This window comes from Anopheles maculipalpis, chromosome 2RL (genome assembly GCF_943734695.1).
Source record: "Anopheles maculipalpis chromosome 2RL, idAnoMacuDA_375_x, whole genome shotgun sequence".
Lineage (NCBI taxonomy): Eukaryota > Metazoa > Arthropoda > Insecta > Diptera > Culicidae > Anopheles > Anopheles maculipalpis.
Genome location: NC_064871.1, coordinates 93441279 through 93464154, shown reverse-complemented (window position 1 = coordinate 93464154; position 22876 = coordinate 93441279). Strand labels below are relative to the sequence as shown.

The 22876-nt window shown below is 46.4% G+C and overlaps 5 protein-coding genes across 6 annotated transcripts in view; 3 read left to right on the top strand and 2 right to left on the bottom strand.

Moving 5' to 3' along the window:
* The window catches only part of LOC126568441 (late histone H1-like), a 327966-nt gene extending 318307 nt beyond the window's left edge, over positions 1 to 9659 (top strand). Inside the window, exon 2 of the mRNA XM_050224915.1 lies at positions 8887 to 9659. Within this exon, the coding sequence (XP_050080872.1) occupies positions 8898 to 9659 (762 nt within the window). The 5' untranslated portion in view covers positions 8887 to 8897. The remainder of the gene's footprint in view (positions 1 to 8886) is intronic.
* The window catches only part of LOC126568301 (microfibril-associated glycoprotein 4-like), a 566870-nt gene that overhangs the window by 281278 nt on the left and 262716 nt on the right, over positions 1 to 22876 (top strand). The window lies entirely within an intron of this gene.
* Positions 1506 to 22876, bottom strand: part of LOC126568442 (histone H1B-like) — a 236502-nt gene continuing 215131 nt past the window's right edge. Inside the window, exon 2 of the mRNA XM_050224916.1 lies at positions 1506 to 2335. Within this exon, the coding sequence (XP_050080873.1) occupies positions 1518 to 2279 (762 nt within the window). The 5' untranslated portion in view covers positions 2280 to 2335 and the 3' untranslated portion in view covers positions 1506 to 1517. The remainder of the gene's footprint in view (positions 2336 to 22876) is intronic.
* On the top strand, positions 5232 to 6050 carry LOC126568443 (histone H1B-like). 2 transcript variants are annotated; one of them, XM_050224919.1, is made up of 2 exons: positions 5232 to 5710; positions 5807 to 6050. In XM_050224919.1, the coding sequence occupies exons 1-2, from the start codon at positions 5284 to 5286 to the stop codon at positions 6043 to 6045; spliced, it is 666 nt and encodes a 221-aa protein (XP_050080876.1). In that variant the 5' UTR covers positions 5232 to 5283; the 3' UTR covers positions 6046 to 6050. The 2 variants fall into 2 exon arrangements, with proteins under 2 accessions (XP_050080876.1, XP_050080875.1); XM_050224918.1 differs by having other exon boundaries at positions 5232 to 6050.
* Positions 12051 to 22876, bottom strand: part of LOC126568648 (histone-lysine N-methyltransferase 2D-like) — a 29362-nt gene continuing 18536 nt past the window's right edge. Inside the window, exons 16-18 of the mRNA XM_050225163.1 lie at positions 13432 to 22854; positions 12616 to 13335; positions 12051 to 12326 (exon numbers count right to left, since the gene is read on the bottom strand). Of these exons, the coding sequence (XP_050081120.1) occupies positions 12051 to 12326; positions 12616 to 13335; positions 13432 to 22854 (10419 nt within the window). The remainder of the gene's footprint in view (positions 12327 to 12615; positions 13336 to 13431; positions 22855 to 22876) is intronic.

The following is a 22876-nucleotide window of genomic DNA, read 5'->3' as shown; positions in this document are numbered from 1 at the left end:
CCGGAATTGAACTCGCGGCTCCACTTGCGCACGTTTTTTATGTCCATACACTTTTCCCCGTAAACTTCAACTAGTTGACGATGGATTTCAATAGGTGCCACCTTTTTCGCACTCAAAAAACGTATTACACAACGCATTTCGCACTTGGACGCTGACGCGAGCGGTACCTCCATCGTTGACGGCTTCTCAGCCAAGACTGCGCGGTCGGGGAAGCCTCACCCAGCAGCAAAGTGGTAGTGGGGGAAACAAGGAACACGGCGGTGTTGCCAGATTTCGCCTAGCGCGTGATCCGGCGAAGTTGCAGCGTTGGAGACCTTACTTCATTGTCAGCCCTCGTACTTCGGTTGCTGCGGTATCGGCCATCGTGTGTTTTGCTACTTTCGCGCTTCTTTTGCTATGCTGTTACTCACACACTCACACTGCTTGTGTTTATGTTTTACACTTTATGATTATGCTCGGTTATGCTGCGGGGTGCCTCGATTCTTCCGTCTCAAAGTGAAACGACCAGACGAGCTTACGTCAAATTTCGATGCTACTGTCACAGAGAGTTGCAAAAATACTGTTCCAGTTTTAGGCTTAATTATCTCTTATGTTGTTTTGTAAATTGTGTATTGATGATTGAATCGTGTAGATAAAATGTTTGGCTATCCAAAAATACATACATTGGCTTTCAAATATTGCAAGGAAGTACGAATAATACGATGCAAGTGTGGATGCACATGATGCTGACAGAAGACTAGGTTGTTTAATACGGTATAATTCCTGTAGAAATTATGTAAGCCACCATGTCCGATGTTTAAATGGTAGTTCAACATGTTTTCTACAAGTCTTATCACAAATACCGATGATTATAAGCAGAAAAGTACATAAAAATCGTAAAACAAAAGATCGATTTCCTACGACAAATCGACCCGAACCGGAATGACGTTTGGTTGGTTGGGTTGGACGTGTACGAAGAAATTATGATAGTTTTAGAAGGTTGTATGCAGGAAGGTTGTTTTGCGTAGAGTCCTTTATCCGTTAGTTGAAATGTTACCCATGTAAGAGCAATGTATGTTATTGTGATTATGCATAGTCAGACCACGAATAACCAGGGCATGGAGAAACCAGATACGATCTTATCTTATGTGAATAAGTCGTATTCAGAATTCAGTTTTAGGCAGGCCTAAGAAGGATTTTGTGAAGTATAGAAATATTTGCCTTCACTTCGCACAATAATGGTACCTATCAGGACCAATCGTACAATCGTACACTCTAGAACGATTACTCTGCGTATTTGAGATTAATGATGTCCTCCAAGAATGGCCCAGGTATCTCTGAGTAGATGATTCGATCTAAAACGAAAAGAAGGGATTTCATTTCACTGAGACTAAAGTCTCGGAGGATATAGCAGGAAGGTGAAAAAAAACTATTCTTTTTTCTGAATCGATTGGTAGTCCTGAGAAGGACTGTTGCTTGAGGATGTATGACTGCAGGACTATAGAACGCCCACTGGCGCCATGGCGAAGTAACCCCTTTTACTTCTTGGCTGCGGCTTTCTTTGGAGCGGCTGCTTTCTTCGGTGCAGCAGCTTTCTTCGGGGCAGTGGCCTTCTTGGCGGGAGTTGCTGCTGCCTTTTTTGGCTTCGGTGCTTTCGGCTTGGCTGCCGCGGCTTTGGTTGGCTTGGTCGCCTTCTGCTTGGGTGCTGCTGCTGCTGGCTTCTTGGCGGCTTTCTTCGCACCGTCGGCGGCGGCGGCCTTGGGCTTCTTGGCAGCAGCTGCTGCCTTGGGTTTCTTGGCCGCGCCACCCTCAGCCTTCTTGGTGGTCTTCTTTGCAGCTACCTTCTTCTCACCGGCCGGCTTCTTGGCTGCACTCTTCTTCTTCTTGTCCCCAGCGGACGCAGATTTCTTCGGAGCTGCTGCCTTCTTCTTCTCTACCACCGGCTTCTTGGCTGCGGCCGATAGCTTGAACGAGCCCGAAGCTCCGGTTCCCTTGGTCTGAACCAGCTTGCCACTAGCGACGCCACTTTTCAGCGCCTTCTTGAAGAAGGTGCCCAGCTTGGTCACGTCGGCCTTGTAGTTGGCCGCCACGTACTTCTTGATCGCCTGCAGCGACGATCCGTTGCGTTCGTTCAGGGCCTTCACAGCGGCCAGCACCATCTCGTTCACCGGAGGATGAGCCGCCGGCTGCTTCGGCTTCTTGGGTCCTGCCGCCGCCTTTGGCTTCTTCGGCGACTTGGCCACAGTTGCTGGGGCTGCTGCTGCTGCAGTTGGTACTTCGGTTGCTGCGGTATCGGCCATCGTGTGTTTTGTTACTTTCGCGCTTCTTTTGCTATGCTGTCACTCACACACTCACACTGCTTGTGTTTATGCTTTACACTTTATGATTATGCTCGGTTATGCTGCGGGGTGCCTCGATTCTTCCGTCTCAAAGTGAAACGACCAGACGAGCTTACGTCAAATTTCGATGCTACTGTCACAGAGAGTTGCAAAAATACTGTTCCAGTTTTAGGCTTAATTATCTCTTATGTTGTTTTGTAAATTATGTATTGATGATTGAATCGTGTAGATAAAATGTTTGGCTATCCAAAAATACGTACATTGGCTTTCAAATATTGCAATGAAGTACGAATAATACGACGCAAGTGTGGATGCACATGATGCTGACAGAAGACTAGGTTGTTTAATACGGTATAATGCCTGTAGAAATTATGTAAGCCACAATGTCCGATGTTTAAATGGTTGCTCAACATGTTTTCTACAAGTCTTATCACAAATACCGATGATTATAAGCAGAAAAGTACATAAAAATCGTAAAACAAAAGATCGCTTTCCTACGACAAATCGACCCGAACCGGAATGACGTTTGGTTGTTTGGGTTGGACGTGTACGAAGAAATTATAATAGTTTTAGAAGGTTGTATGCATTTTATCATATGAAATTATTAGAATTAGGTCCAAAATATGTTTTGAAAGATGTTTCAGTAACATAATGTTGTAAATGGTTATACAAATCATCATACAAGCCATTGATAAAATTGGGTACGTGGCGTTTGACAGCTGCGCGTCGGAAGTGAGTTCCAAGGCTTGGGGCTTGAAAAAATCGTGGTGGACCGAGACCTAATGGATAGGTGATTTGTTGTAATAAAGGATATAGTTATATTAATTAATAGTTTGTTTCGTTTGTTAAACAATCTCTAAAGATAAGCATAAAATCCTTCATTATACCATATGTTTTGCATGATTTACATCCATCTCTCCAACACCTTGAAACGCTGCGAATTTTTGCTTCGTATATTCACTGGAAAACGATGATTAGGCAAATAATAAGGAGGAGTGCTTTATTAATTATCACACACGATGTTGACAACATGGCGACCCACCATCATACTAAGTAAAACAAAAAATTGGATAAGGAATAGACTTTCTTGTAAGGTCAATATTTAATCTTTCAGGGACAAATGTAACTAGACGGTAATGTGGTCAACAATAAAACATGTCCTTTACAAGATATTCTGTCGAGAGTCCAAACCTTGGATGAGTAAACAGTTTGTCCGTTTTTGTTTGGTTGTTCATTAAGTTTATCGAAATCTTGAGTCATTTGATTTCCTTCGTTGCTTCAATCCTTCTTTGCCTGTGCTTTTGTTTTAGAGCAATGTTGTTCTAAAGCTATTTGTTTTCAGGATAACATTGATGAAACTTAAGTTAAAAGATAAATTTTAATGATGGTCATTAGCAAAGTTTTCTAGCAAGTGAAAATAAAAATAAAACTGAGGAATTATACAAGAAAAAGAAGTATCGAAAACCCAAAACAAAAGAATTTGATGATCGATTGCACAAAACACATCTTTGGCACAGGTAAATGCACAATTTGAATTGGTTGATTCAACTTTCATGCAGCGCACTCTGCCGGATCATTAACGAACTACGCATGTGTGCTTTTTTCAAACTTACCAGTATAAAAGCTGTATTTTCTTCAGTCGATCGTCTTTCATCGAACGTCCTGTACAATGCTTGGAATACTCTTTCTGGGTTTTTTTAATAAAAGGATTTTTTTTCAAACTTTTACTCCTAAGAAGTACGAAATAGCTAACAACATGCAATAGACTATCAAGGAAATTTGACTTCAATTTACAGCTTGGAATTTTCTACCAAACTACTTTTAAGCTGTGTATCAGAGGAAAGGAGGAAAGGAAAAGAATGTTATTACCCAATGTTAAGAATCCAAAAATGAGCTCACAAAGTTCACCACTTCATCGTTCTTTAAAATACCTTAGTATATTTCATATCAAAGAAATATTCCCTTTCCGACTAACATGTCGATGACGATATGATATGCGGACCATGCACATGTTGAGCACTTGAACATGTCACCGTACGATAAATATTGTATTATGAATGTTGCTGAAAGACCGTTTATAATTTTGTTTTAAAGAATTGGATAGTCCATAATAGTGTTTTACATAAAATTATAGCGAAATATCCAATTAACACTCGTTCAACCTACTTGGCTGTGCCCAAGCCAAGAATCGCACCTCTGACGCGCAGCTGTCAAACGCCACGTACCACAATCTTGCAATGGCTTGTATGATGATTTGTATAACCATTTACAACATTATGTTACTGAAACATCTTTCGAAACATATTTTGGACCTAATTCGGATAATTTCATATGATAAAATGCATACAACCTTCTAAAACTATCATAATTTCTTCGTACACGTCCAACCCAAACAACCAAACGTCATTCCGGTTCGGGTCGATTTGTCGTAGGAAAGCGATCTTTTGTTTTACGATTTTTATGTACTTTTCTGCTTATAATCATCGGTATTTGTGATAAGACTTGTAGAAAACATGTTGAACTACCATTTAAACATCGGACATGGTGGCTTACATAATTTCTACAGGAATTATACCGTATTAAACAACCTCGTCTTCTGTCAGCATCATGTGCATCCACACTTGCATCGTATTATTCGTACTTCATTGCAATATTTGAAAGCCAATGTATGTATTTTTGGATAGCCAAACATTTTATCTACACGATTCAATCATCAATATACAAGTTACTGAACAAAATAAGAGAAAATTTAGCCTAAAACTGGAACAGTATTTTTGCAACTCTCTGTGACAGTAGCATCGAAATTTGACGTAAGCTCGTCTGGTCGTTTCACTTTGAGACGGGAGAATCGAGGCACCCTACAGCATAACCGAGCATAATCATAAAGTGTAAAGCATAAACACAAGCAGTGTGAGTGTGTGAGTGACAGCATAGCAAAAGAAGCGCGAAAGTAACAAAACACACGATGGCCGATACCGCAGCAACCGAAGTACCAACTGCAGCAGCAGCTGCCCCAGCAACTGTGGCCAAGTCGCCGAAGAAGCCAAAGGCGGCGGCAGGACCCAAGAAGCCGAAGCAGCCGGCGGCTCATCCTCCGGTGAACGAGATGGTGCTGGCCGCTGTGAAGGCCCTGAACGAACGCAACGGATCGTCGCTGCAGGCGATCAAGAAGTACGTGGCGGCCAACTACAAGGCCGACGTGACCAAGCTGGGCACCTTCTTCAAGAAGGCGCTGAAAAGTGGCGTCGCTAGTGGCAAGCTGGTTCAGACCAAGGGAACCGGAGCGTCGGGCTCGTTCAAGCTGTCGGCCGCAGCCAAGAAGCCGGTGGTAGAGAAGAAGAAGGCAGCAGCTCCGAAGAAATCTGCGTCTGCTGGGGACAAGAAGAAGAAGAGTGCAGCCAAGAAGCCGACCGGTGAGAAGAAGGTAGCTGCAAAGAAGACCACCAAGAAGGCTGAGGGTGGCGCGGCCAAGAAACCCAAGGCAGCAGCTGCTGCCAAGAAGCCCAAGGCCGCCGCCGCCGACGGTGCGAAAAAAGCCGCCAAGAAGCCAGCAGCAGCAGCACCCAAGCAGAAGGCGACCAAGCCAACCAAAGCCGCGGCAGCCAAGCCGAAAGCACCGAAGCCAAAAAAGGCAGCAGCAGCTCCCGCCAAGAAGGCCACTGCCCCGAAGAAAGCTGCTACACCGAAGAAAGCAGCCGCCCCAAAGAAAGCCGCAGCCAAGAAGTAAAAGGGGTTACTTCGTGATGTCGGCGCCAGTGGGCGTTCTATAGTCCGGCAGTCATACATCCTCAAGCAACAGTCCTTCTCAGGACTACCAATCGATTCAGAAAAAAGAATAGTTTTTTTTCACCTTCCTGCTATATCCTCCGAGACTTTAGTCTCAGTGAAATGAAATCCCTTCTTTTCGTTTTAGATCGAATCATCTACTCAGAGATACCTGGGCCATTCTTGGAGGACATCATTAATCTGAAATCCGCAGAGTAATCGTTCTAGAGTGTGGTATACTGTACGATTGTACTATTGGTCCTGATAGGTACCATTATTGTGCGAAGTGAAGGCAAATATTTCTATACTTCACAAAATCCTTCTTGGGCCTGCCTAAAACTGAATTCTGAATTTAGAATACGACTTATTCACATAAGATAAGATCGTATCTGGTTTCTCCATGCCCTGGTTATTCGTGGTCTGACTATGCATAATCACAATAACATACATTGCTCTTACATGGGTAACATTTCAACTAACGGGTAAAGGACTCTACGCAAAACACAGCCCAGCTTTGAGATTACAATAGTACTATCAGGAGCGTGATTTACCTGTAATCTGACTAACTACCTCAAAATAATGATAATTTACTCATGGGTAAATATTTGCAACGTGAGGATTCTTCTTGTTGGCTTAACGACCCACTAGGTCACGCCGGCCATCGAATGACCTACTAACTAGACTTGCTAATACCACGTAGTCAGTCTCACTAAGAAGGAACTATCCAGATGGGATTTGACACTACGGTCCTGCCGTGTGAAAATCGATGCCGTTATCGTATCATCATCGAGAAGCCTGGAATGGCTATATAAATATAAATATGGCTGTATAATATAAATATAATGACTATATAATATAAATATAAAAGTTGGCGACCTGGCGCATTCCACATACCTGAGCAAAACTTAGCAAAACAAAAAAAGAATTATTTAAAGTAATTTTTAGGCTCAATTGAAGTACTTAATTTATTGAGTTAGGTAGCAATAACAGACCAGCTGTGCAATAAAATAAACCACAACAATGAAACTAAATATGATGCAGAAGATCAATGTTGATTGGCTGGAATGTGATGCATTTTATTGGTGAAGCGGATAACATCTCTTCGGTAAAGGATGTTCGGCTGGAGAAATCCGACCTCTTTTGGCTAGGTAGCTAGTTGACTGAATCTGTGGTTTGGAAGTTTGATGGCGCAGTTGTCTAGGGCGGAATGAATTCCACAGCCAGCAGAATCCTTATGAACGGGGACGTCTGTAAAGATATGATGGAAATGGTTGAGTGAGTAAAGGTAATATTGGCTAAAGATTCAGACATTAAGGCACGGCAAAAGGAACTACTGTCTAGGCAATAAAGCCACGTGCCTTTCCATAAGAATTTTTCATTTACCTTTGCTGTTGAAGCAGATGGGATCATCAATGCAATGTCCGTTGACCGTCGTATCGTAGTTGGGCAAATTTTGCCCAAGACGACTGTCGCAGACAGAATGACGAACGACGTACCCGTTTCGGCTTCCTACACAATTTCCTTCGCAATTCTCTCAAAATTTTATAAATCAAAATTTTATTATATTTATTATTAAGTATGACGATACGGTGCCATATCCGTTTTGTAACGTATTTTAGATTTACAGACACCTTCATCTTCTGCTCATACTGTATAGATATTTTTGATTACTCGCGAGCTCTGTATCGTGGGAAAACACAAGTCATTAGGGACAACAATAATATCTTATATTGTATAATAAGTCATCGTTTATATCTTACCAAGGAGTCTTTCTATATTATCTACAAAAAAAAAAACACACACACACATCGTGCGACGAACATGTCGATGAGGAAGTGAAAAACGGTCAAGATGCGAACATTCATCATCTTATGCGTTTTGTATAGTAACGATTGAAAAAAGATGCTATTGAAGATTTTTGGATGGAAACAAACTTCTAATTAATATAACTAACTTAAGTTTATATCAAAATCATATCCTTTACACATAGTATATTCATTTAAATCCTCGTTTTTTAACCAAGTTTCAAGCCAAGAATCGCACCTCTGACGCGCAGCTGTCAAACGCCACGTACCACAATCTTGCAATGGCTTGTATGATGATTTGCATTACAATTTACAACATTATGTTACTGAAACATCTTTCGAAACATATTTTGGACCTAATTCTAATAATTTCATATGTTAAAATGCATACAACCTTCTAAAACTATCATAATTTCTTCGTACACGTCCAACCCAAACAACCAAACGTCATTCCGGTTCGGGTCGATTTGTCGTAGGAAAGCGATCTTTTGTTTTATGATTTTTATGTACTTTTCTGCTTATAATCATCGGTATTTGTGATAAGACTTGTAGAAAACATGTTGAGCAACCATTTAAACATCGGACATGGTGGCTTACATAATTTCTACAGGAATTATACCGTATTAAACAACCTCGTCTTCCATCAGCATCATATGCATCTACACTTGCATCGTATTATTCGTACTTCATTGCAATATTTGAAAGCCAATGTATGTATTTTTGGATAGCCAAACATTTTATCTACACGATTCAATCATCAATATACAACATACTGAACAAAATAAGAGAAAATTTAGCATAAAACTGGAACAGTATTTTTGCAACTCTCTCTGACAGTAACACCGAAATTTGACGTAAGCTCGTCTGGTCGTTTCACTTTGAGACGGGAGAATCGAGGCACCCTACAGCATAACCGAGCATAATCATAAAGTGTGAAACATAAACACAAGCAGTGTGAGTGTGTGAGTAACAGCATAGCAAAAGAAGCGCGAAAGTAGCAAAACACACGATGGCCGATACCGCAGCAACCGAAGTACCAACTGCAGCAGCAGCAGCCCCAGCAACTGTGGCCAAGTCGCCGAAGAAGCCAAAGGCGGCGGCAGGACCCAAGAAGCCGAAGCAGCCGGCGGCTCATCCTCCGGTGAACGAGATGGTGCTGGCCGCTGTGAAGGCCCTGAACGAACGCAACGGATCGTCGCTGCAGGCGATCAAGAAGTACGTGGCGGCCAACTACAAGGCCGACGTGACCAAGCTGGGCACCTTCTTCAAGAAGGCGCTGAAGAGTGGCGTCGCTAGTGGCAAGCTGGTTCAGACCAAGGGAACCGGAGCGTCGGGCTCGTTCAAGCTGTCGGCCGCAGCCAAGAAGCCGGTGGTAGAGAAGAAGAAGGCAGCAGCTCCGAAGAAATCTGCGTCCGCTGGGGACAAGAAGAAGAAGAGTGCAGCCAAGAAGCCGGCCGGTGAGAAGAAGGTAGCTGCAAAGAAGACCACCAAGAAGGCTGAGGGTGGCGCGGTTAAGAAACCCAAGGCAGCAGCTGCTGCCAAGAAGCCCAAGGCCGCCGCCGCCGACGGTGCGAAGAAAGCCGCCAAGAAGCCAGCAGCAGCAGCACCCAAGCAGAAGGCGACCAAGCCAACCAAAACTGCGGCAGCCAAGCCGAAAGCACCGAAGCCAAAAAAGGCAGCAGCAGCTCCCGCCAAGAAGGCCACTGCCCCGAAGAAAGCTGCTGCACCGAAGAAAGCAGCCACCCCAAAGAAAGCCGCAGCCAAGAAGTAAAAGGGAGTTACTTCGTGATGTCGGCGCCAGTGGACGTTCTATAGTCCGGCAGTCATACATCCTCAAGCAACAGTCCTTCTCAGGACTACCAATCGATTTAGAAAAAAGAATTGTTTTTTTTTAACTTCCTGTGTTCCTTGCTAGGTACTGCTTAAACCTTCAAGATGGTTTTCTGCTTTCAGGGTCTTGTCCTGCCAATCCTGACCTCTTTTATCTCATTGGCCGTATCTGGTGAGTGCGCTCTACACTAGATTAAGAACATTCTTTTTTAATCTTCGGAAACCAGTTATGGGAATTCTTTCAATATCCTAGCATAACATTCTTCACTGATTTGAAGATGTCCAATGCTTCAGATCAGCTCGGATTTGAAGGATAGAGGCCGACTGAACTTAGCCAACTTTTGGGTCGAAATTCTGAACAGACAGCAACCTAGGCGTTGAGGTATCTGAAAGGGAGGGGTCTGGCCGTAAATTGTAGGCGTGCACGGCATTTAACATGACTCAGAGAAGTCGCCACAATGCCAAGCTTAATGAGTCACTGTTCTTTCGCCCGGTGGACTTCTGGAGGTGGTTGAAGGATGAATCACGTGCTTCCTGAGCTGTACGGCGAATGTTATGCGGATGCCGGACTCATGCCCCACCAGGAAGGTATTCGTCAGCGCATTGTTGACCGGGGCATGTCACGACGACGTGCTGTATAGTGAGCAGGCGAACGAGACAGATTGAGAATCTCCCAGGTTTACATAAAAAAAAACCGTTTTGAATAATAGCGTTGATCAGGGGTTTGGGGCGAACAAGTAATTTTGTAGAGAGTGCTTATTTTTCAACATTCCTTTAAGTCATCAAACCTGAAAAAACATCCCAACACGGTTGTGTGTGGTGATCGTTTTATTAATTTTAGTACACATTTCCCCCACACATCCATTTCATCATTTTGTTTGTTTTGCCCTATTGTGTTCTTATATTCCTATAAAGAGTGTTTCTTCTCCTACAAGCTTACACGTCTAGTAACATGTGTAGGTAATGTGTATATGTGAGTGTTTCAAAAAAAGGGGAATTGAAGGGAAATGGGGCCACCACGTATCTGGAGGTTTGCCAACGCTGCTCAACATCAACATCGGTGTGGCAATGGCGCATTTTTATAGCGGGTTTGCTTTCCCTTTTTTTGAATTCCTACACGTGTTTCAACAGTTCTGAAATGGTTGCTCGCGCTGCGTACGATTTAATAAACTGAAAGCTTATCAAAGTTGATTTGTTATTTCATCTCTCTCTCTCTCTCTCTCTCTCTCTCTCTCTCTCTCTCTCTCTCTCTTTTTGCTGCAAACACACACGCTGGCATCATTATTACTGCCCATTTGTTCGACATAGTATTTTCTTGTATATAGCAAAATATGCTGCTAAAATAATCGTCCGAAAATATACATATATATATATATATATATATATATATATATATATATATATATATATATATATATATATATATATATATATATATATTCATATATGTAGGTACTATATATAATATATACTTTCTGCATAGAACACATGCACGATTCTTATCTATCTACCTATCTTACCATCTAGATTTGTTATGAGTGTATATACCTTTGATCCTAACGTTTTTTGCTTGTCTTCATCAATTCAAGGTCAAGAGTGTTTTCCGTTAACGTGCGTGGTGCTGTAACATGGTCAATAAAATAACTGCTTTCCCTTGTAGTAGCCCCCTGTGTGTACATTATTAACTCTATCGCCTTATTGTTCTATTCACTTATGATTAATCGTAATCTTTCGAGCAGTATTCATTACACTACCATCAACGCGCTACACAACGGGTTTCACCATTCGCTTTTTCTAAAAGCTATTCTTTCTCTGTCTCGCTCTCTTTTTCCTAAACATATTACTATCGTAGGGTTTCAAACGATGAAAGAAAAAAAATAGCAAAACAATAAAAAATGCACATTTACATACACAAATTTCCTGCACACACACATACAAAAATACACGCGATCTCACTTACACACCATTCTGTGTCTATAATATTGCTGCCTTACACGATTTTGCAGGACTTGTCTAGCATTTTGTTGCTTTTCAATAATAAACTAATCAACTTTCCTCCCAAAATCCACAATTATACAGAAAATTAATACTCCAAAAGAACAGACTCGAATTCTAGAACGAAAAAAACACGGTCAAACAGAAGAAAAAGCTTTTTTAAACCTCTTCCTTCAGTTGGAATAAATTGTGCCAACGGATTTATCGTTCCCTAAAAAAAACGTTCTGTTGTCTTCTACCCGCACATAAATTACATACAACTGCAATGGACAACGAGGTAACATGGTGTAAAAATGCAGACGGTGTCCCACCACTATCCCTAGTTTGGATGCACCATTTAGTTCATCCATTTCTTGCAATTTGGTGCACCGCACATACACGATATCTTGTGCGCATCGTCCTCGATATCGAACTTGTAATCATAGGACAGTTCCTCCCCGCGGTTGATGCGTCTCTTGGCGAAGATGATGATGCGCAACTCGCGATCAACCTCGACGATTTCCGTCACGCAGTTGGGGTTGCAGGAGTGGTTGATGTAACGTGCCAAACCGCCGCTAAGTGTTGCATCGACCACACGCTCCTCGTCCAGCCGAAACATGTAGATTCCGCGATTCTACAAACGTGAGACAAACAAGTTAGTACAACACATCTCCTACTGGGTATACTGATGGAATTACAGGAATTACTCCCGAGTCGACAGTTCGGTTTTGAATCCGAAGTGAAATCACCATTAGGCTCCGGAGTAATCCGCAGCCGGAGTAACCTTCACCTGATTTCGCAGTGCATTCCGGAGTTGAAACAGGAGCTAATATCGGAAAACTACTCCAAATTACTCCAGAGTTAACTCCGGATGCACTCCGAAGTTTCCATCACTACACTGTCTACTTGCGTTCAATTCTTACCCTCGCTTCGTACTGCTTCTCGCGCAATTCGGACACCTCGGTCCGGATCACTTCGCCGATGTACTCGATCACCATCGTGTGCTTCTCGAGATCGCGCGCCGCGTACAGTCCGAGCCCCTGGATCTTTGACCGCGCCAGAAACACATTGTTGCGCCACTCTTGCTTCATCTTCTTGTACTGGGAACTCTTCGAATGGACAAACTGTTTGCTGTACGGACAGGCAACCTCGCCCGCCGGCGAACTGGTCGGCACGAACGTGGGCCGCTGGCTCACGGAACCGGTACGCTGGGTGTGCGGCTTTTTCCACGACAACGAATGCTTCAGCTTCGGCTCGGTACGGGCCGCACCAGATGGATTGATCGCTAGCGGTAGTTCCAGCAGTGGATTGCGGCCATACTTGAAGCGGTAGTCGGTGAGCGTTTCGATGCCGGGCAAACTTTCCAGTATGCGTACGACGGCCGGTTCGGTCAGGCCGAACAAATCTTCGCCCGAGATGTACTTTGGGAAGAGCTGCACAATGTGACAGTTCTTGCGGAGCTGTGCCATCGGTTCGAGGATACGCTGCCATACGGCTTTCGGTGTTGCGTCGCGCAGCTCTATATCCTCTTCGGCAGTTTCCTGCACCAAGACGCGGAATTCGGGACGCCCGCAAACGTCTGCAATGGAGCAGATGTATCGACAGCGCTTATTTGGCCGGCGCATCGACCAGTAGAAACGAATCTGTGGAACGAAACGAGTGAAGCAATGTTTGAAGTGTCCGGGAAAAGGATGAAGTTTAACTCTGCCGCATATCATCAACTTATAATTAATACTTACTATTTTGTAGCCGATCGGATAGATGTAGTTCGGGGTATGGAAGCTCTGGAGCTGATGCGGCAACAGTTGCCCAACGTTCAGGAAGATCAAGCTACCAACGCGCAGCAAGTTGTTCGATTCCGAGTGATGCATTACGGACGCAACCTGCCGGCTTTCGTCCCGTTCGACGTACACCCGACGCTGCACGCTGAGCGTCGTTAGCTCGGAATCCTTTTCCGTCTTTGGTGCGTGCGTCTGGCACATGGTGGACTTGTTCTTGTAGAAGACGCAGCTATCCTTCATCGCACAGCTCAGATGGTACACGTTGGCGCAGCGCGTTTTGAAGCACTTGACCGTTGCGCCCAGATTGTTGCAGAACGCGCACACCGACGTTAAGCTTTGTTGGAGTGCGTTTTCCAGGTTCATCAGGGCGCCGTTCACCGTTTCGTACACCCCATCCGACCAGAGCGCACAGTTAAGGTGGACCCATTTGTCTACGTCGTAGTTGAGCAGCCGCGAAGGTCCATCCGCTACACCGTCACCAACCGTATGGCAGAAGATGCAGCGACGCGTATCGTCCGGCATCTTCGGCGACGGTGTCACCGTGATGCTCATGCGGAACAGCGTTTCGGTGATTTCTTTTTCGCTCGGTTTCTTGTAGCGCTGCACGCCGAAACAATTCGGTGTGTACACTTTGTACCGGACGCCCTTCATTTGCTTGGGTGGTGGTGCACCGGACTGTACGTCTTGGTCGATACCTTCGTCGGGATGTTTCTTCTTACGATCTCCGCTACCGAGTTGTGAGTCTTTCTCACCCTCATCCATTTCTACATTATAAACCACATCATCCTTGATGTCAATGACTCCCGGAATCCCGGAGAGCTCCTTCTTTGACACGTTCGCGTCTGGTTTGTGGTGGTTTAGCGTGACGACACCCTCACCTCCGGGAGGTGATGGTGCGATAGTTTTTCCACCATCGTCCAAGATGTTGGTTGGACAGCACTTAAACTGTCGATAGCACTGTTCATCGCAGAAGTACAGCTCCTCGGATTCCAAATCTTGCGCCCCACTATCACCACCGTTCGTAGCTAGCAGTGGGAATTCGGAGGCTTTTGAGATGATTATGTTGTTCAGTATCACCACATCACAGTGCCGACAGAATCGGGCCGATCCATTCAAGATGGTTTGAATATCGATCGGTGTACCTTCCTTACCGTCTCTGCCTTTTGTACGATATAGGCCAAGCTTTTGGCTTGTCGGCGATACGGTACGTTCCACAATTTGGTACGTAGTAGGAGGAGGAATCTCTAACATATTGGCCAGATCACGCAACACACCGAAAATATCATCCACAGCTGAAGAGGTTAGTGTCAGCGTGACCGTTACATTGCTCGTATCTTTGAACGGAGTCGGCGGTCCAAAGCGTGACTTGATACCCAACGTTTCTTTGAAACCTTCATTCTCCTTATTGCTGTCAGCGATATTCGTCGCTGCCCCATTGGCGCGTACCGAGTCGGCTGATAGCGTAATACCCTTGCGCAATCGTATAGGAATCGGTGCAAGTATTGGAATCACAGGTGACATCTGTCTATACACGGTCGTTTGATCGTCTTCGGTCGGTTCCTCCTTGATTAAGCGCAAACCAGGGAAACTGATCGGGGAATCCCACCGTATACATTCCGGACTCGACGTACTGATGATCGTATCGGGTGAATCTAGCTCTCGATCGCGCACAAACTCATACCGCTGCCGTTCCTCCACTTCGAACTTGATCGGTGCAAACTCCTGATCGTAGAACCCACGATGTATCGAAACCGGCGTCGGTTCCGGTGGTGGCTCCTGCACGCCGAACGGTTTCGTGTTGTAAAAGTCGGCAACGGAAGGGATGTGTGCACAGCCGTAACTTCCCGTCAGATCACCGCACGCAATCGTATAACCTTTCAGGTTAGTAAACTTTGACAGATCACCGGTACCGAACACTGAGCAGACGCCATAGTTGCGAGGCAACTGCGGTTCCAGTATCTGCATCGGCGGTAACTGTCGCAGCTGTCCCATTAAGTTATCGATGCACGTGTCGTAGTCTTCCTCCACCTTAACGGATTTTTTTGGCTTCTTCTTCGCCTGATTGTGCTGGTTGTCTTTGTTCGATTGAATCTGCATCTGGCGACGATTTTTCTGATACTCACGACGTTTTTTCTTCTTTAGTTCGAGCGCTAGTTCGGCTGCCCTTTTAGCTGCCTGTTCGGGAGAAATACTGTCCATTGGTTCCTCTTTAATGGTGGCTGTGCCCAATACCAGTGAGGCACCACTTTCGGTGGTTCTGACTGTCGATGGTGAAACGCTTGTTGACGCAATCATCTCAGCGTTACTGGTGGGCAATGGAGATTTTATTGGTGGTGTTGTTTGGGACGTTGCTGTTGGGGCGGACGGTGGTCCCATCATTGGGTTGGAAGGTGATGCTGTGACAGAGCTGGTGGTTGTGCCAGTTGTGATGGTGGACGATACTGATGTAGTACTGTTGCTTAACGATAATTCCAGTTCCTTCTTCACTTCAACTGGTGTGTCAGATCTTGATGGTACAGCGGACATTTTTGAGGATTGTTGCATCGTACCGGGAGAAGGTGTTGGTGTTGGCGTTCGAACAATGGTTGTATCTCCGACTTGTTGTACAGGACTCGGCACAAACCGTTTCTGTTCCTCGGTAGTTACATTCTTCGGTGTGACCGTCACACTGATGCCCGTCTGCAGCACCGGCGGAACGGTTGAGGGTGGTTGAGAAGTCACCGAATCACGCTTCAGGATGGTAATGTTTGTCTCACCGATGTTTGATGCGGAGCTCACCAACACCACCGGAGCTTTGGCTTGCAGCTGGCTGGCTGGCTGTTGTTGCAGCTGTTGCTGTGCCATAGTAGATTTTGTTGTTGGCTGTATTTGCTGCGCAGCAACGGTGCTGGGCTGTGACGTTTGGATCGGAGTCACAGTGATCGATCCTGATTCGATTTTCACCGCCCCAAGAGCAACTGTGGATGGGACGGCTACTCCACTGGCAGGGAATCCACCAGCTGCCGCTGCCGCCGCCGCTGCCTGCATCATCTCCTCCTTCTTAATACTTGCTGCAAGCATGTTGGCGGCTAGGTTCGGAGTCGGATGGCTCGACGATATCCCGGTAGCGGCCGGTTTCGATACGAAGGAAGTTTCTCTTGAAATTAATTTCGTTTTCGTCGTTTCGCTCGAGGTGGAACTATTGCTGCCAACACTTGAGCTGCTATTGGTGGACGTTGTCACCGTCGTAGTGCCGGTGGACATACTAGTGGAAGGGTTCGCCGACAACGCGGTGACAACTGTGGATGAACTCGCGCTAGACACTGTGGGTGAAGAAATTGAGGTGATCGTCGCAGCAATCACTGGTATCGCTTGGGTACTGATAATCTGTATCGCTGGAGGATTTGCCGACGGTGGTATTACGGGCCGCGCTAGCTGAGCTTCCAGCGAGCTAACCACACCCAAACTTGGCGCTCGCTGGCTTGTTATGAGACTCGGAACGGCGCGCCCTATTGGTGATGGAGCCGGCGATGATACCGACGAGCTCGATGATCCTCCACTGTTTTGCAGCAGTTGCTTTAGAAGCACATTCTGTGAGTCTTCAGATTTAGTGGCAGACCCAGCAGTGGAAGGCATGGTGGAGAATTTACATCCAGCACTGCTGCTATTGCTATTGTTGGTGTTACCATTGCCAGATGTGTCCGGTTTCGATGTAGAGCTGACACTCGTATCATCCGAAGCGCTATCTACTGGTTCACTTTTAACGACATTGGTAGCCTCCAGACTGAGCCGTTTGCTCAATATCTGTGACGCAGTTTCACGCCCGTGCGCATGTGCCGGAGCCTCATCGGTGGATTTCGATCGACGGAATGAAGCTGCGTTTTGCAGCTGATTTTGTAATAGCGTACTGATGGATGATGGCATGTGACTACTGCTTTTTATTAATGGCTGTGACAGTGTGGCACTTAGTATACTCGCCACAGGAGTCGCTGTAGTGGAGGTTACGTTAATGCTTGTAATGGTGGCAGCACGTGAGGTGCTCATTACGATCGATTTATTCTGATCGGTGGATACTACGGTGCCAAGGTTCACGATACGCGTCTGACCTTGGCTGGTGCACATTATCTGCTGACCAGCGGATCCTTGTATCTGCTGCTGCTGTTGTTGTTGTTGTTGTTGTTGTTGTTGTTGTGCTGTAGTTAGTGTTTTCTGTTGCTGGTTTGCATTGCTGAGTATATTGGCAATTCCGCTGGTACTGTTGGTATCGACCGTTGTAGTAGTGATCGATTTGCTTGAAGGTTCACCCATAGACACAATGGTGGGAGTTGCCGATATCTTAACAAAACTACCACCTCCAGAGCTACCAGGCTGACTCTGTATGATGACACTATTGCCAGCCGCCAGTTGTTGCGCTTGGTGCGATTGTAGCTTTATCTGCTGTCCTCCCTGTGACTGCTGGGTAAGTACTACCAGCTGCTTCTGGGTATGGTTCTGACCCGTCTGCTTGTTCGGTGGTCTTAGCTGCTTAACCACCAGGAAGTTACCGTTCCCACTGCCAATCGTTTGCGGAAGCCGACTTAGTTGTACTTGCTGCGGGATCAGCTTTGTGCTAGGTATTTGCGTGATCGTCGTCGACGTTAGCGCCGGCCCACCGCTCTGTTCGGAAGTTTTAATTAGATTCGAATTGTTCGCGATCGCAGCCGCCGGTAAAATCGTTTTTCCCGACACCGTTTTCAGTATGCTAGCTATGGTTTCCGTTTTGCTCATGTTATCGCCCTTCGATGGAAGGATTGTGTCGAACGTGATGGTGGATATGTTGCTGACTGTTGGTGCGTTCGATGTAGCTACACCGGCAGATGTCGTTGTTAGGGCGGACGGTGCTACGGACAGTACAACACTCGGTGTTCCGGCACTGCTGACCGTCACATTTGCCGCATTGGATACGCTTATCGATGACATGATGGAGCGGACCTGCTGCGAGACGTTCATCGCGTTGAGCGTTAGCTCGTTCGGTTGCGAGAGTGGTGACAGCTGGGGCATTGAGGAAACGATTCGTTGTCCGGTGGCACTCGTCAGTATGGGACTGCGCGAGTTCTCGCGCGATCTAGCTATCACGTGTACGGGGATGATGTTTTGCTTACCCTTGACGGTGGTCGGTTCGGTTGCTTGGTTCACATCCGCCGCTGCCGCATTGTCCTGCCCTGCCTGCCCTGCTGACTCGACAAGAGCGGCGTTGGAAACATTTTTCACAATTCCAGCATCTTCCAAGTTCACAGCTGGAAGTTCGGGTTTCGCATCCAGCGGCATCTGTTCTGTGTCTTCCTGGCTGATCGAACTATCGGGAGAGATGGAATCATCTTCAAAGATTTTAGTCGGCAGCGATACGTCTTGCGTTACGGTAAGAGAGGATAGCTTTGCGTAGCTAAGACTCGTCGAGGAGGTCGATGCTTTGGGTTTGGTGGCTGTCTTAACGACAATACCTTCGATCGGTTGCTGTGCTGAGGTAGCTTGTGCTACACCGAAAGTCATGCTTGTACCCGTCGTTGACGAGGAACCGGTGGTGGTAGCTACCGTCTGTTGTGGTAGCCCTGCAGGCTGACTTTGTTGAATTTTGATCTGCGAACCTACAGGAATTTGCTTTTGATGCTGTATCGTTACCGCTCCACCGGGTCTTGCGAACGTTTTCGTGATGAACGATGACGTTTGGTTAAGGTTTAGCGAGGATAGCGTTACGATGCTGGTGGTGTTGATTTTCTGTCCCCCCACAGCGATCACCGTACCGCCGGAAGGATTTTTTCCAATGTTGCTAATCGACAGACCGCCCGACGTGTTGATAATTTTCTTTGTGTGTGTCGCAAGCGTTCCCGCCTTGCTGACAACGTTCTGCTCCGTGCCGGTCGTTTTTGAGGGTGTGCCCGCCATTGGGAAGCTTTTCAGTATCGGCACCGATATAGTAGTGTTGCCGATTGATAACTTTGCCGTCGATTCGGTTGCATCCTTCACCAATCGTTGGTGGGCGGCTGCAACGATCGGACGTGCGGCGGTAACGTTTTGCATTAACGATTGCTGAATGGAAATGCGTGCAGTCGGGTAAGAGATTGACTTGGCACTTTGCTGTTGTGTCTGCTGCTGTTGCTGCTGCACGGTAACCACCGTCACTTCCTTCTTGGGAGTAGTGGTAGTAGTTTTTTCTACAATTTTCTCCTCCTTTTTCGCGTTGGTCACCACCTCCATTTTGACCGCGCTTTGCACATCCGCAACAACGGCCGGCGGTGTACTTTCCTTCGGCCGACTATCGATCATCGCTTCGAAATCTTCCGCCGTCGTACCGATGCTGCTCTCGTCCAAACTTTCCACAATCTCTATTTCCGAGCTTCCCAACAATGGTTTATCCTTGGAGCTACTGTCGACCGCATCCATCAGCAGCTCTACCGAAACGGTTCGTGCAGCATCCTTCTTCCCACCGGAAACGTCCTCACTGTCCACACATTCAACCACATCGTCCGAGAAGAGATTATATTCACCCGCCGCTATCTGTGAATCTAGCGGACTACCAACGATTTCGTATCCGGATGATGGCGTTCCGGTACCGAATGGCTCCATGATTGCTTCATCCCCATCGACACCGTGCTGCGCGACAGAATTGAGTAACACTTCCGTACCGACCAGTGTCTTATCATTATCATCATCGTAATCGAGCAAGCGCTGCTGCTTCTCGTCGGGACTGCTGTCGATAGTTACGATTTCTTCCACATTGGGACTGCTGCTACTGTTCACCACCAGTTCCGCACCGACCGGCTTCATGGTGACACCGACAACCGAGTTCAGCGTTGCAACACTACCGGTCGGTTTTTGTACAATAGTGATGCGATTTCGATGCTGAGCAAAGGGACCGGACGAGTTTACGGATTGCTTTCTCACCTCGGACGCAACAATTGTGGTTTGCTGTGGGGTTCGTGTCCCAGATGTTCCAGCACTTCCTCCAGCTGATTGTTGTAGCTGTTGTTGCTGCTGCTGCTGCTGCTGCTTTTGCAACTGTTGTTGCTTCTGTAGCTGTTGTTGCTGAAATTGTGCGACAGGATTGGTACGCTTATTTCCCCGGGCATTACCCCACATTGGGGATCCACCACGTAAACCGAGCTTGATGTAGCCAAACTTTCCGAATGGAAGAGGGATGGGATTGGAGGGATGATTTATACCACCACCACCAGGAGCACCGCCAGCAGTATTAGGATAGCTTTCACAATTTCCCATCGATTGCTGGCGCATTAGTTGTTGCTGCATTTGTTGACCTTGTTGTTGTTGTTGCTGCTGTTGCTGTTGTTGTGGTTGCTGTTGGCTGTAATACATCATAGGGCTTTGAGGCATTGGCGAAGAGGTCGGGGTATTGCCACCACCACCGTGACTCAGCAGTGGCGAAGGTGGTTGTTGATGTATCGGACTCTGCTTCGCATAATTCATCTGCTGCTGCTGCTGTTGTTGTTGTTGCTGCTGCATTTGTTGCATCTGTAATTGTTGCTGCTGCTGTTGTTGTTGCTGCATTAGTTGCATCTGTTGTTGATTAGGTTGCTGTTGTTGTTGTTGTTGATGCATCAATGTACCTGCTACTGATCCACCATGTTGAGGTGATTGTTGTTGTTGTTGTTGTTGCATCATCTGTTGACGTTGTTGTTGAATTTGTTGCATACGCTGTTGTTGCTGTAGAAACTGCATTGTGCGTGGATCCATCGTTTGCTGTGATTGTTGTTGCATTGGTTGTTGCTGCTGTTGCTGATTCATGTTGTTGCCTCCACCCGGTGACATGATTGGCTGTGGGCTGCCCAACGGTGAGTTATAGCCAGTTCCAATGGCGCCTGGCTGTACTTGACGAATGCTTGGATTTTGAACCATCATTTGTTGTTGTTGTTGTTGTTGCTGCTGTTGTTGCATTTGTATACTGTTCGCAACACGCATCCGTACACTCGGATCGTTCGGTATCGTTTGAGGCCGAACGAAGCGTGTTTGCTGCAACTGTTGCTGTTGTTGCTGCTGAAGCTGCTGTTGCGGAATTTGGGAGTTCATCATTGCATTTTGCATCATCATACCCTGCTGATTGAATTGATTGCCAGGGCTAGGTACCATGCGTCCTGCACCGCCAACAACCATCTGCTGTCCGGCCATACGATGCTGCGGTGAAGTCATACGGGGTGCCGGCGATGTAAGCCGCCCGGGCAAAGATGGCGACGGTGAAGGACCACCCGGACCGGGACTGAACGGATTTTCGTCAATTTGCGAATGCGGCGTTCCGATGCGTGGCGATGGTTGCATCGTGCTGTACGGTGACATGGCACTGTTCGAGTTCGTATGATTGCCCCCGGGGCTTTGCAATACGGAAGAGTTTACGCTTGCTGGCCCAGGGCTATGAGAAAGCAACGGACTGGGTGAGTGCAGTGGACTTTGGTTCGGCTGGAGAATAGGATTGCTTAACGGTGACTGAACTGGAGGATGATAAAGTGGTCCTTGTTGTGAGCCAGGCGAGGGGGACATTAGCGGAGACGGTGGCGCTATAAGAGATTGTGCCGGTGAACTGCCCGGAGCAACTCCAACCGGTGTGGTGGAACCGGATGTTACCGGTTTGCTCGATTGATGCTTTGTTTTGTACTCTTGCAGTATCACCGAATGTTGCCTTTGCTGGCGACGTGCGTTTTCCAACTGCTTTTGTATGATAGTATGGTCGGCTGTAATTTTCTGTAGCTCCTTCGCATCATTCTCCGTCAGCTCGTTGCCCTGTTTGCGCAGATGACGCTGTTTAGTGTTGAGCTGTTTTTTCACCTTGCGCAGTTTCACGATTTCCGTTTCGTAATATTTCAACTGGTTGGAAAGCACTGTGTTCTGCTGGTTAAGCCAATTTTCGTAATTTATCTGCAGCAAGCGATCCTGCTCGGTGCTGATCGTTTCCGGCGGTTGTGGTGGTGGTGGTTGCAAATTTGCCTGGAACAGTGGAATCGATTTATTGGCCGTTGAATCAATTTGCGATGGGACGCCAGCAGTCGCTATCGATGATGATGGCGATGGAACTGTTGTCATTGAAACGGTTGTATTTTTCGGTATCTGGTTGATAAGACCACCGCCAGCAAGCGGTGTTTGCTGTTGACCCATTACGTTAATGCCAGCGTTCGGAGTTGATTGGGCTGTTGCTAGCGGACGCCATTGTGTGGCCACTCTTTGTTGCTGCTGCTGTTGCATCATAAACTGACCGCTGTTGGGTGATTGCATCTGAAGCTGTTGCTGGTGTTGCATAACTGTAGGCGATTGATGCTGCTGGGTTTGGTTTTGTTGCGTAGCAACAACCATACCAGGTTGCTGCTGTTGTTGCAGCGGACGCCCAACACCTTGCTGATTATTAAGCAATCGATCATAGTCCTGCAAACGATCAGGATAGTAA

Bases quoted from the DNA above. Each gene is read 5' to 3' on its own strand.
- LOC126568443 (XM_050224918.1), top strand. From the start codon at position 5,284: ATGGCCGATACCGCAGCAACCGAAGTACCAACTGCAGCAGCAGCTGCC.